General features: G+C 44.0%; 1 protein-coding gene across 5 annotated transcripts in view; it reads right to left on the bottom strand.

Moving 5' to 3' along the window:
- The window catches only part of UBE2V1 (ubiquitin conjugating enzyme E2 V1), a 31148-nt gene that overhangs the window by 12156 nt on the left and 6847 nt on the right, over positions 1–12145 (bottom strand). For 2 of the 5 annotated variants that reach the window (XM_043553687.1, XM_043553686.1), the window contains exon 2: positions 266–414. The exons of 1 other annotated variant lie outside the window; for it this stretch is intronic. In XM_043553687.1, the coding sequence (XP_043409622.1) occupies positions 266–414 (149 nt within the window). Of the gene's footprint in view, positions 1–78; positions 97–265; positions 415–869; positions 933–12145 lie in introns of those variants that run through there. 2 more of the 5 variants (XM_043553688.1, XM_043553690.1) reach the window with 2 other exon arrangements.

Here is a 12145-nt window from a genome sequence, read left to right as displayed (position 1 = left end):
GGGTGCAATTACCTCAAACCTCACTGTCTACATTGTCATGTAAATTCACACTAGGAGTCTAAACAGGTTTTTGCTTACCATGTGGAGGGATTAAACAGCATCAGAGGAGGTTCAAATATATAAACTGAAACTGGTCAAAAAAGAATAGCCACATTTCAGAAAATATACCATTGGTGAGCTTTTTCCGTGATAAGGCTAATATTTCTTAAAAGGAGGCACAGTGAATTTAAGACATTGACATTTATAGCCGTAGCTCGACGCTTACTCTTGGAGGCCCAATTATCATCCCTGTCCATCTTGTAAGTGTCATGTCTTCGTCATCTTCTAGACCCCAGCTAACTGTGCCATCTCCTACTCCTTTCTGGCCTTCTTCCAGTTCTTCCAACAGTCGAAAATTGCGAGGGACTTTTACTCCTAAAATAAATGGAAAGAAATTCAAGATACTAGCAACTCCAGGGGAACCTGTAAGCCTAGATCTAGCTGCTCGTTATTACTCCGTGGAAATACAGATGCTAACATGCAAAAAAGGCCGAAAGTCGTCGTCCCTTAAACTTGTTCCCAGGGCTTCCGGTACCGACCAGAGTAACCACAGGAAGGGGCACGTGGTTTTGTTACAGGTGAAGCGACGACTGAACCCAGCCTGGAGAGACACCCCACCCCCCACCTCCGTAGCTTTGATAAACTTCATCGAGAGTTTACGTGTCTAAATGTTGATCAATTTGGGTCCACGATAGTTGAAAACCATCAGTATCAGTATCATGAATACGAAGTGCCTTGGAAGGGAAGAGGCTATTCCTTTCATTTTGCTCTTATCATGCATTTCTGAGGCTAAGGGTGAGCTCGTTTGTTGGAACAGACTCTCCAACTACCTCGGGAGGAACAGCCGCCGTGGCCGCATGAAATCAAAACGGTGTCCTCTTGATCAGTTAAGAGTCACCTGAAGGCGCCGAGGATAAAATTTTCAATTATTCAAGCCATGGTTTCTCTCTTGTGAAAAAGCCCAAAGAGGGTGGCTAGTTCTCTGATTCGTTTCCAAAAATCCCAAAGCCTGGTAAGTAGCTCAGGGAAGAAACCACACAAACCCATCCCATAAGTTTCAAGCCACGATACCTGAGTTCAGGCTGAGGCTTCGGCCATTTCTGGGTGTTTTCCGGAACAGAGCCGAAGCACTGGGGCCAGGTGGGGGACGAGGTTGGGGGAGGGCAGGGACACCGATTTTCTTCCTGTGCCTGGGCACTAAGCAACTCTCCCAGGGATGCCTTCCCAACCCATCCTGCCGGCTTCTCTCTCCTCCTACCTCTCTCCCTGGCACCTGAACTATTACCTCTGGAAAAAGCTTCAAATTCAGGCAAGTTCCAAGCTTGCCTTAAATTTGCCTTAAATGCTGAGCCCCCAACCGGCCAGACTCCCAGAGGTAACTGAGCAGCACTTACCACATAACTCTGGAGAAAAGCCCACTGGAGGGACTCCAGCCTGGGAGGTGTTCCCAGTATATCTCAGTGTTTCCCAAGGTGGGACTCCCGATACTATTGGTTCAACTGGAATAAATACTTGAGCATCTGCTAGAGGCCAGGCACTTTTCTAGGCAATGGGGGGAACAAGCAGTAAACAAAACAAAAACGCCTGCCCCCACGGAGCTTACATTCTAGTGGGAACCACATAATGACAAAACAAAAATACATATCACGTAGCGTGACAGCCTGTGGTGTTGTGGAGCAGGAGTAATGGGGGAGGAGCTAGGATTTTCAATGGGGGGGATCAAGGAAAGCCTCACTGCGACCAGGTGTCATGGCTAAAGAGCCGAGGGGAAGGAGCAGGACTTCTGCACAGCCGAGGAGAGTCTTCCAAGTAGAGGGAACAGCCAAGTGCTAAGACCCTTAGGTGGGATCTTGCCTGCAATGCCGAAGAGCAGCAAGATTCCAACTCAGCTAAATCTGACTCAGCGACTTGGAAAAGCAGCAGACGGTTAAGGGCTCCAACTATTACTGGCCTGAGAAGCCACTGGAACTCTGAACAGAGGGGGCACAGGATCTGACTTGCTTTTTCAAATAGGCTTCCTCTGACTGCCGTGTGCAGAAGACAGGGAAGGGAGCCGGGCCCTACTGCAATTATCCTGGCAAAGGAAGATACCGGCTTGAGCCAGTGAAGGTAGTGAGAAGTAGCACAATTCCAGATATGGGGGGGCGGGGGGGTCTAAGCTGGTAAGATTTGCTGCCAGATTGCCTGAGAAGCACGAAAGAGCAGCCGATGATGGTGGCTCCCAGGCTTTTGTCTGAGCAAGTGGGAGGGAGTTGCCAGGGGCGGTAGAGGATTTTAGGTGGGTACAGACGTGAGCACTCACTTTGCAGTCAGGCCACCTCTCTTTTTTAAATGTTTATTTTGAGAAAGAGAGAGAGAGAGAGAGCGCAAGGGAGGGAGAGAATCCAAAGCAGGCTGTCAGCACAGAGCCCTGTGAGGGGCTTGATCTCATGACCTGAGCTGAAATCAGGACTTGGGAGACTTAACTGACTGAGCCACCCAGGCGCCCTGTCACATGTTGATTTTTAGGAATACTTTAAGGCAAGTCATGTTATACTAACTTCCCAGGTACAATGATGGTGAAAACAATTTCCTTCTAACGTAAATGTAAGCAGAAGACTCAGCTGGCTGAAGGTAATATTAAGTAACACAGATGGTATTTGAGAGGAAATAGAATAAACCTGAAAGCATAGCTGAATGGCTCATTTGGAAAATACTGGCGTTTTCCATCCACATAGTCAACTGGATTATTCAGCTATACTGGATTGTGTTCCCTAGCAAACACAAAATTAAAGGATGTTTGTGACATTATAAGCAAAAAGCCAGACAATGCAATGTCTTTCATCTAGAGAGAGTTAAATCTAAATCTTTTTTTTTTTATTTTTTTTTAACGTTTATTTATTTTTGAGACAGAGAGAGACAGAGCATGAATGGGGGAGGGTCAGAGAGAGGGAGACACAGAATCTGAAACAGGCTCCAGGCTCTGAGCTGTCAGCACAGAGCCCAACGCGGGGCTTGAACTCATGGGCCGCGAGATCACGCACTGAGCCGAAGTCAGCCGCTTAACCGACTGAGCCACCCAGGTGCCCCTAAATCTAAATCTTTAATAATCCTCACTAACTATTTTGGCTGGACAGCTGAGGGGGGAGGGGGAATCATTGTGTACAACTACAGCTATTACTATTGTTTAATTTACAAGCCTGCACTAATAAAGATGACTATACCAAAAGAACACACGATCATGTCAGGGAGATTGGCGAATATCAAAGATGGCGTAGTAGGCTGAACTGTGTCCCTGCAAATTTGTATGTCGAAGCCCTGATCGCTAGTACCTCAGAGTGTGACAGTATTTGGTTATAGGGCCTTCAAAGAGGTGATTAAGTTAAAATGGGTCCACTGGGGCACCTGGCTGGCCCAGAAGGTAGAGCATGTAACTCCTGATCTTGGGGTTGTGAGTTCAAGCCCCTTGCTGCGTATGGAGTTCCTAAAAACAACCAAAACCCCCCCAAAAACAAACCCAAAAACTCTTAAAATATATATATATATATATATATATATATATATATATATATATATAAACTAAAACAAGTCCATTAGGATGAGCCCTAATCCAATCTGACTGGTATCCTTATAAGAGGAGGAAATTTAGACACACAAAGGAAAACAGGGATGCTCGAGTGCATGGAGAAGAGACCTTGTGAGGACACAGCGGGAGGGCAGCCATCTGCAAGCCAAGGGGAGAGGTCTCAGAAGAATGAGACCAGTTGACACCTTGATCTTGGACTTCTAGCCTCCTGGGCTAAATCCTGTTGTGTAAGCCATCCAGTCTGTGGTACGGTGTTACGGCAACCCTAGTAAACGAATACAGATGCTTGCTGACGTTTTAAGAAGCTTAAGAAAGTTGGAAAGGTTAGAGACCAAGATGGTAACAGTGGTTATCTTTAGGTGCAAGGATTATGGGCGACTCCCCTCCTTTTCTAGATTTTCTTTTTTTAAATCATTTTACTTTATTCATCATGATGACTGTATTCTTTAATCCCCATCCCCATTTCTTCTACCATGATCTTGATATTTACAAAACAAAACATTTACGGAACTATGCCAACTATACTCTAGACAAGGTTCTACATCTGGGCTTCAGCATCTGTTATTCCCTCTGCTTGGAACATCTTTCTCCAGATATCCGTCAAGCTCCCTTAACTTCTCAGGGCTTAAGTTATATGACCCCTGACTGCAATAAGGAACAAGGATCCTCTGAGACTAGGAATCTCATTTAATAGTATTTCCTAAGTGAGTAATTTTAAGTAAATAGTCCCTGTTTTTTTTAATATTAAAACCTGTTCAGGCCAAATGAACAATGGCAAAGTACAACAGCTTCCATAGCTATTAATGAAGGGAAGCTACACGTGTGACCTCTATTTTAAGTTGCTCTTTTTAGCAAGATGAAAAATGTGCCTTCTTGTGTCCGGTTATTTAAATCAGGCTGGGTTAGGGGCGCCTGGGTGGCTCAGTCGGTTAAGTGGCCGACTTCGGCTCAGGGCGTGATCTTGCGGTCCATGAGTTCAAGCAAGCCCCACGTCGGGCTCTGTGCGGACAGCTCAGAGCCTGGAGCCTGTTTCAGATTCTGTGTCTCCCTCTCTCTGACCCTCCCCCGTTCATGCTCTGTCTCTCTCTGTCTCAAAAAAAAATAAATAAAGGTTAAAAATAAATAAATAAATCAGGCTGGATTAACTGTTTCTGGTATGACTATTTCTCTTGTAAATGTTAGCAAAACTTTATGGCTGGAAACGTTACCCCTTCATTAACAACTAGGTCTGATTAGGGACTCCTAAACATTGCAAGCTCATTACATTAGTTTCAAACAGATAGTGAATTCGAGTTATATTTTTCGCATGTTTGATAGATATCTACTTGTGAAATAGGGAAAACCATCATATTGGTTAATCCTGTACTTCCAACAGCCATTTTCTACTGGATCAGACAATTCAGTTAAAGCCCGCATACACAATTGAACCAAACAAATAAGGAATCAGGTTAGCATTTGGAACAGTAATGGAGTACCACACAGGACGGTGCAATTTGTGGTTACTGCAGTACTGATATTATAGGATCATTCAACTTGCTTCAAGTTATAAATCAGGCATCAGGAACAGTTTAAAAAATCAAAACTTTATACTGGCCAGTATCTTTTAGGTAGTCACAAAACATTCAAAGTGGGAGCTGGAACATACATATAAGCATGCCCTACATGCTGATTAATTACAATAAGCATTCATTCCATTTGAACAGTAGTTCACAAACTTTTCTGGTCTCAAGACCCCTTTATATACTCTCTTAAAAGTCACTGAAGACTTCAAAGAGCCTCTGTTTACGTGGGTTATAGCTACTGATATTTGCCAAATTAGAAATTACAACTGAGAGGGGTGCCTGGTGGCTCAGGTCAGTTAAGCATCCGACCCCTGATTTCTGCTCAGGTTGGTGGGATTGCTCTGACAGCGAGCGCCAAGCCTGCTGGGGACCGTCTCTCTCTGCCCCTCCCCCAGTTACACACACTCTCTCTCAAAATAAACAAACTTATAAAAAAATAAAACTGAAACATTTTTTAAAAATTCATTTACAACTAAGCACAACAAACCATCATGTGTTGAGATAAATAACATATCTTATGAAAGAACTACACTTTCCAAAGAACAAAAGAAAATTAGTGAGAAGAGTGGTATGGCTTTACAAATTCTCTTTAATGGCTGGCTTAAAATGGGAGTATTAAGAACTCAGGTGAGCTGGAAAATACATGTCTGTCTAAAGGGCGCAGTCACTCCTTTGCTCTGGCCAAGTATCTGTCGGTCCGGTTCAGCTTATGGACCACCCATTTTACAACATTTGGGGGTCACCAAATTGTTCTCAAGAATCTCTTTGATCCTGGGGCGCCTGGGTGGCTCCATCAGTTGAGCATCCGTCCGACTCTCGATTTCGGCTTAGGTCATGATCTCACAGTTTCATGAGTTCGAGCCCCACGTCAGGCTCTGCGATGCTTGGGCTCTTAAACTGATAGCACGGAGCCTGCTCTCTGCCCCTTCCCTGCTCCCACTCTCTCTTTCTCAAAAATAAATAGTAAGTAACTTAAAAAAAGTCTCTGATCTTTAACATCCTAGACTTAGCTTAGAGAATATTTTAAACCCTTTCTTTTGTCAGAAGGGTGAGATTGATAAACACTGGGCGAATCTGGCATCAGCGGGTGCAGTACTCTGTTGACCTTTATTTAGCTAAATATCGAAGAGTTCAAGTCCACAAACTATAGCTCTAAAACAGCACTGTTACCTTGAACTTATTTTACTAAGACATAAACTTTTATGTTCACTCAAGAGCTGACAAAAAGCAGAGTTTGGGGAATAACGACAGCTAGCAGAAATCGGAAATTATAAAACTATGGAGTGGTTCATTTAGTTTTTCTGATATTTAAACAGAAGGGGCTGATTAGCACCCGGTTAGCTGGTTTACTAAACTCTACTTGGTAAGGCACCATTTGGGGTTCACCATGTTTAACATGCGTAAAACTGAGCTCACTCCACACTTCAGGCAAAATATCCACACGTCTCAGGACTGTAATTAAAAGTTTGCTAGGGGGAGTCTGGGTGGTTCAGTCAGTTACTCATCCGACTCTTGGGTTCAGGTCCTGATCTCACGGTTTGTGCGCCGTGGAGGGTGCAGAGCCTGCTTGGGATTCCCTCTCTCTCTCTCTTCCAGGCTTTTTACCTGCTTGTCAGAATTTCCTTATATATGAATGTCAGTAACATATATGTACACAACTTTCTTTCTGCGCAATAACATCCAACACTCATCCAATCCCACGCTAGACCTTTATAGCGACTATGAAAGAAAAACAGAAGTCTCCCAACTGGAGTATAAAGTCTCACTATGGAAACAAGATATACACAAAGTTCAATGAAACAGAACAGCATCAAAACTTTGGATGACAGAAATATAACCTATCACAGAACAATGGTTTTGTTGTTTTGTTCTGTTCTACCTCTGAGGGGTCCTAGGCCCCTCTGAATTGGACGAAAGCTACAGAGGTGGGACGGAGAGGGACTGGACTTTATCCTCAGGAGCACCGGCGGGAGCTACAAGACTCTGAGTGGGACTAGAGATAAAGCGAATCTCCCGGGTAATGTTCAGGGTGGGCTGTGAAGGATCAGAGGCCAGGTGAGGGCTGTGCCACCATTCACCTCAGGATGCAGAGCCAGAAGCATCTGCTGGGAGCAAATATTGGGACAGAACATCTAATCAACTTCTTATAGGCCCAGGGGGTGGGAAACAGGAATGCTAAGAGATTTAAGGCAGTGCATATACATTTGCATGAGTATGGCAGCAGTTCCCATGTTTACAACGTGACATAAAAACAGGCTTTGCATAAGAACTTGTTGATAAATCCAAAATTGGGGTGGGGGAGAGAATAAAAAGGTATGCAAACCCCATTTTATAAAAAATAAATACAGGGTGCCTGGGTGGCTCAGTTGGTTAAGAGTCGACTTTGGCTCAGATCATGATCTTGCAGTTTGTGGGTTCGAGCCCCACACTGGGTTCTCTGCAACCAGTACGGAGCCCACTTTGGATCCTCTGTCTACCCTTCTGTCCCTCCCCCTCCACTTGTGTGCTCTCTCTCTCTCTCTCTAATAAATAAATAAACTTAAAAAAAAAAAAGCACTAAGTCATCCATGCTTCCTCGCATGGTATAAATGACATAAATTATTTTTAGATGTCACAAACATACAATCATGAGAATACCTGGTCTATCATTCTATTTGTTATTATTTTTAAAAAGATTTTGTTTTTAAGCAATCTCTACACCCAACGTCGGGCTCAAATTTACAACCCCAAGATCAAGAGTCGCATGCTCTAATGACTGAATCAGTTAGGCACCCCATACCATTCTTTTTTTTTTTTTTTTTTAATGTTTTATTTATTTTTGAGAGAGAAAGCACACACAAGCTGGGGAGGGGCACTGAGAGGGGGACGCTGGACCCGAAGCAGACTCTGTGCTGACAGCAGACAGCCTGACGTGGGGCCTGAACTCAGGAACCATGAGATAATCAGGACCTGAGTTGAAGTCAAATGCTTAACCCACTGAGCCATCCAGGTGCCCCACCATTCTATTTTCTAAATGCTCGTCAGAGCAGTGGCTAAGTTATTTCCCACAAAAAAGAATCAGAGTGTACTCTAGAGAAAATTCTACGATCTTTCCACAGAGGATTAAGAGCACAGATCTGGGATCAAGTCCAGATCAAGTCCACAGCTTCCTCGTAACCTTAGCTGTGCGACTTTACCAGTTACCTTGAGCCTTAGCGAAACGGGGATGCCGTCACTCTCTGCCTCTACGGGTGGCAAGGAACAATCAATGAGATAAAACCCGTAAAGCCGTGTGTGTAGTATCTGGCGGAGTAATTTTTTTATCGAGTCACGTCACTGGCACATTGTATCACAGATCATAAAATACAAAACAAACCCCCTCACTTGACTCCATATCCCTTCTAGTTACCATCACATTTCTTTGTTCCTTCTTAGCAAAAAACCTCAAAAAGGCTGTCCTGATTCCCTGTCTGCCATTCTTCACCTTACTTGCACCTACTCCAATCAGCCCTTTCCACCTAGTCACCCACCGAAACCACTCTGGTCAGGGGCACCAGGAGCACCCTCTGGCCAAATTTTCAGCTCCCACCCCCACTTCCTGGAGCTCCAGTGGCAACTCCTGGGCTTCCCTGGGCCTCAGGTTCTCGTCCTACCTCCCTGGCTGCTGGGCTGCACCTCCCTGACCTCCGAATACTGCCTGCCTGACCTCAGGGAAGAGCCCGTAGCCCTCTGCCTTTCCGTCTACTCTACTTAGCCATCCCCAAGCGGTCTTACCCAGACCAAAGAGGCTGGAGACTTTCCAATTTACATTTCCAATTAACAGCCTCCCTGACATCTCCGTTTAGATGGCTACTGAGACTCTAAAAACACTTCCAAACAGAACTTGCCTTGTACTCCTCGAAAAACACAAAAACGACCCACTCCTCAATCCCAGTATGTGGCACATTTACCAGATTGCTATGGCCAAAAATCTTGGAAGTCGAGATGAGAACTCTTTCCCTTACACCCTATATCCAACCCGTTTCCAGATGTATTCCAAACGTGGCCCATGTTCACCGTCTCCACTATGATCCCTGCAGTCCATGCCCTCTCCGCTTCCTAACTGGTTGCTCAGCCTACCTGGCCTGTACCTGCAGTCTAGTCTCCACAGTTAGCTTTTCAAAGTAAGTTCACTTCCATCACTCAGCCACTTCCATTGCCTTATTTTGCCTTTTATTAAAAAAAATCATTTTTAACGTTTATTTATTTTTTGAGAGACAGAGACAGAGCGTGAGTGGGGGAGGGGCAGAGAGAGAGGGAGACACAGAATCGGGAGCAGGCTCCACGCTCCGAGCTGTCAGCACAGAGCCTGACGTGGGGCTCGAACTCACGAGCTGTGAGATCATGACCTGCGCCAAAGTGGGACACTTAACAGACTGAGCTACCCAGGTGCCCCATCTTGCTTTTTTTTTCTTCACAGCACTTGTTACCACTTGACATTTTAAATATATTCATTTCTACTTCATTAGTGGTTTACTGTCTCTCCCCATCTGAACAAAAATAAGCTTCACGAGAGCAAAGCTTCATCTCTTTGGTTCACGCCAAATCTCCAACCCCTCAAGGAGTGCCTTGCCAGAGTATGCACTCAAAGGCTTGTTGAAGGAATGAATGGGTGGCTGGGTGCTAGCAAGGGATCTTATTTCAGAATGAATAATGTTCGATGTCACAAAATCCTAACTCTGAAACTCTGTTTATTTCTGAAAATACAGCACAGAAACACTCATAGCACTATTAAAAGAAATTCTTGACATCATAAAGATTATCAAAGGGGCTGAGTATGGATTTTCAGTAGCCCAAGGAAAGTTACACATTGAATTCTGAATGATCTTGAGAAGAAATACGAATCTTAAATTAGAAAACCAGGCAGTCTACAGAGGTCTTGTCAAGCACCCCTCTCTCACGTACCTTTACCCTCACACAATGTCTGTGCCGGGCCTTTTCTTTTTCTTTACATTTTATTTTATTTCCTTTTTATTGTCTGACTCACTCTTGGAGTTTCTTGAGTTAGAGCTGTGACTCATTCAACCCTGCCTCCCCTGAATCTATTATGTTACCTGTCATATAATGGTACTTAATAAAATTTCCTGATTGGAGAAACAGCACCAACTCTTCCTTCCCCTTTTTGTTTATTTATTTATTATGAGAAAGAAGAGTGTCAGCAGGGGAGGGGGGGAGAGAGAGAGAGAGAGAGGGAGGGAGGGAGGGAGGGAGAGAGAGAGAGAGAGAGAGGGAGAGGGAGAGGGAGAGGGAGAGGGAATCCCAAGCAGGCTCTGCACTGTCAGCGCAAAGTCCGATGTGGGGCTCGATCCCACAAACTGGGAGTTCATGACCTGAGCCAAAATCAAGAGGTGGACGCTCAACCAACTGAGCCCCCAGGCAACCCAACTCTTCCTTTCCCACCGTAAACTCTAACATGGTCTATGTGGCCAAGACACTGAACACTGCTACCATGTAACGGAGATACCTAACGTCTTTTGAGATCATTAAAAATTGATAACTAGCTTTTTAAATTTTTTTTTCAACGTTTATTTATTTTTGGGACAGAGAGAGACAGAGCATGAACGGGGGAGGGGCAGAGAGAGAGGGAGACACAGAATCGGAAACAGGCTCCAGGCTCCGAGCCATCAGCCCAGAGCCTGACGCGGGGCTTGAACTCACGGAGCGCGAGATCGTGACCTAGCTGAAGTCGGACGCTTAACCGACTGCGCCACCCAGGCGCCCCATAACTAGCTTTTTTAAATCAAGTATAATAGATACTTTCAGGGAAACCTACATTTTTTTTAAATGAAGGAAAACTGGTTTTTCACCCAAACCACACAAGTCAAAGGATTCTTCACTACAAAATGAACTTTGTTTCAGAAAACATACATGAAAGCATGTTACTGATATTCTAAACCATAGAAACTGTGTACGAAGTTATTACATCAGTATTTTCTACAAAGCAAGCACACTCAACTCCAAATGGCCTGACTATGCCCTAGTGCTAGAACTTCAGGGCCTATCCAGGGATATAAGTCCAAATATTGGTGGAATTCAGGGGTGCCTGACTGGCTCAGTCGGTAAACCATCTGACTCTTGATCCTGGGGCTGTGAGTTTGAGCCCCAAGTTGGGTAGAGATTACTTAAAAATAAAATATTAAATAAATAAATAAATAAATAAATAAATAAATGGATGGATGGATGGATGGATGGATGGATGGATGGATCCTATAGACCTTGTGAGTGCACCAGTCATAAGTTAGGACTTCATCCCATCCCAAATGGAGAGTATAAGCTTAAAATCGTGATACACTAATTTTAACATAGGATTTCACTGAATATATTTAAATGTTTATTTATGTTTGAGAGAGAGCACGAGCAGGGAAGGGGCACAGAAAGAGGAAGACAGAGGATCCCAAGCAGGCTCTGTGCTGTCAGCTCAAAGCCCGATGCAGGGCTTGAACTCATGAACTGTGAGATCATCACCTGAGCCAAAACCAACAGATGGACACTTAACTGAACGAGCCACCCAGGTGCTTCTTCAGTGAATATATTTAAAAATTAAATCCACACATGCCGAAGAACTGAAGCATAACAGATGAGAAAAACTTAAGAATGCTCTAAGATATGTTTAATTGCTATGGCTTTTTAATCTACTGAATCAACCTAAATCTTAAGATTCCTAATATCTGTGTGAATCTGACACCAAAAGACAGCTGGAGAAACAGCTTCAAGGGGCAATACAGAGGGTGTAAAAATGAACTCTTAACTAACCTTAATAAACTATTAAAAAGTTAACATGAAAATGTTAAGATAACTTCACCAAGGTGCTAAAATACCACAGTAATCCAAGATTTTTAAAAAGAAAATATTTGTTCCTGTTACTTCAGAATTCTTTCCAGAAGGATTTTTCCTGGATCTGTGTCAGTATCGAAAAGTCAGCCAGTTATTCTCCCGGCTAAATATAAACTGAAAAGTCAGC

Source organism: Prionailurus bengalensis, chromosome A3 (assembly GCF_016509475.1).
Source record: "Prionailurus bengalensis isolate Pbe53 chromosome A3, Fcat_Pben_1.1_paternal_pri, whole genome shotgun sequence".
Taxonomy (NCBI): domain Eukaryota; kingdom Metazoa; phylum Chordata; class Mammalia; order Carnivora; family Felidae; genus Prionailurus; species Prionailurus bengalensis.
This window is presented reverse-complemented; position numbering and strand designations above follow the sequence as displayed.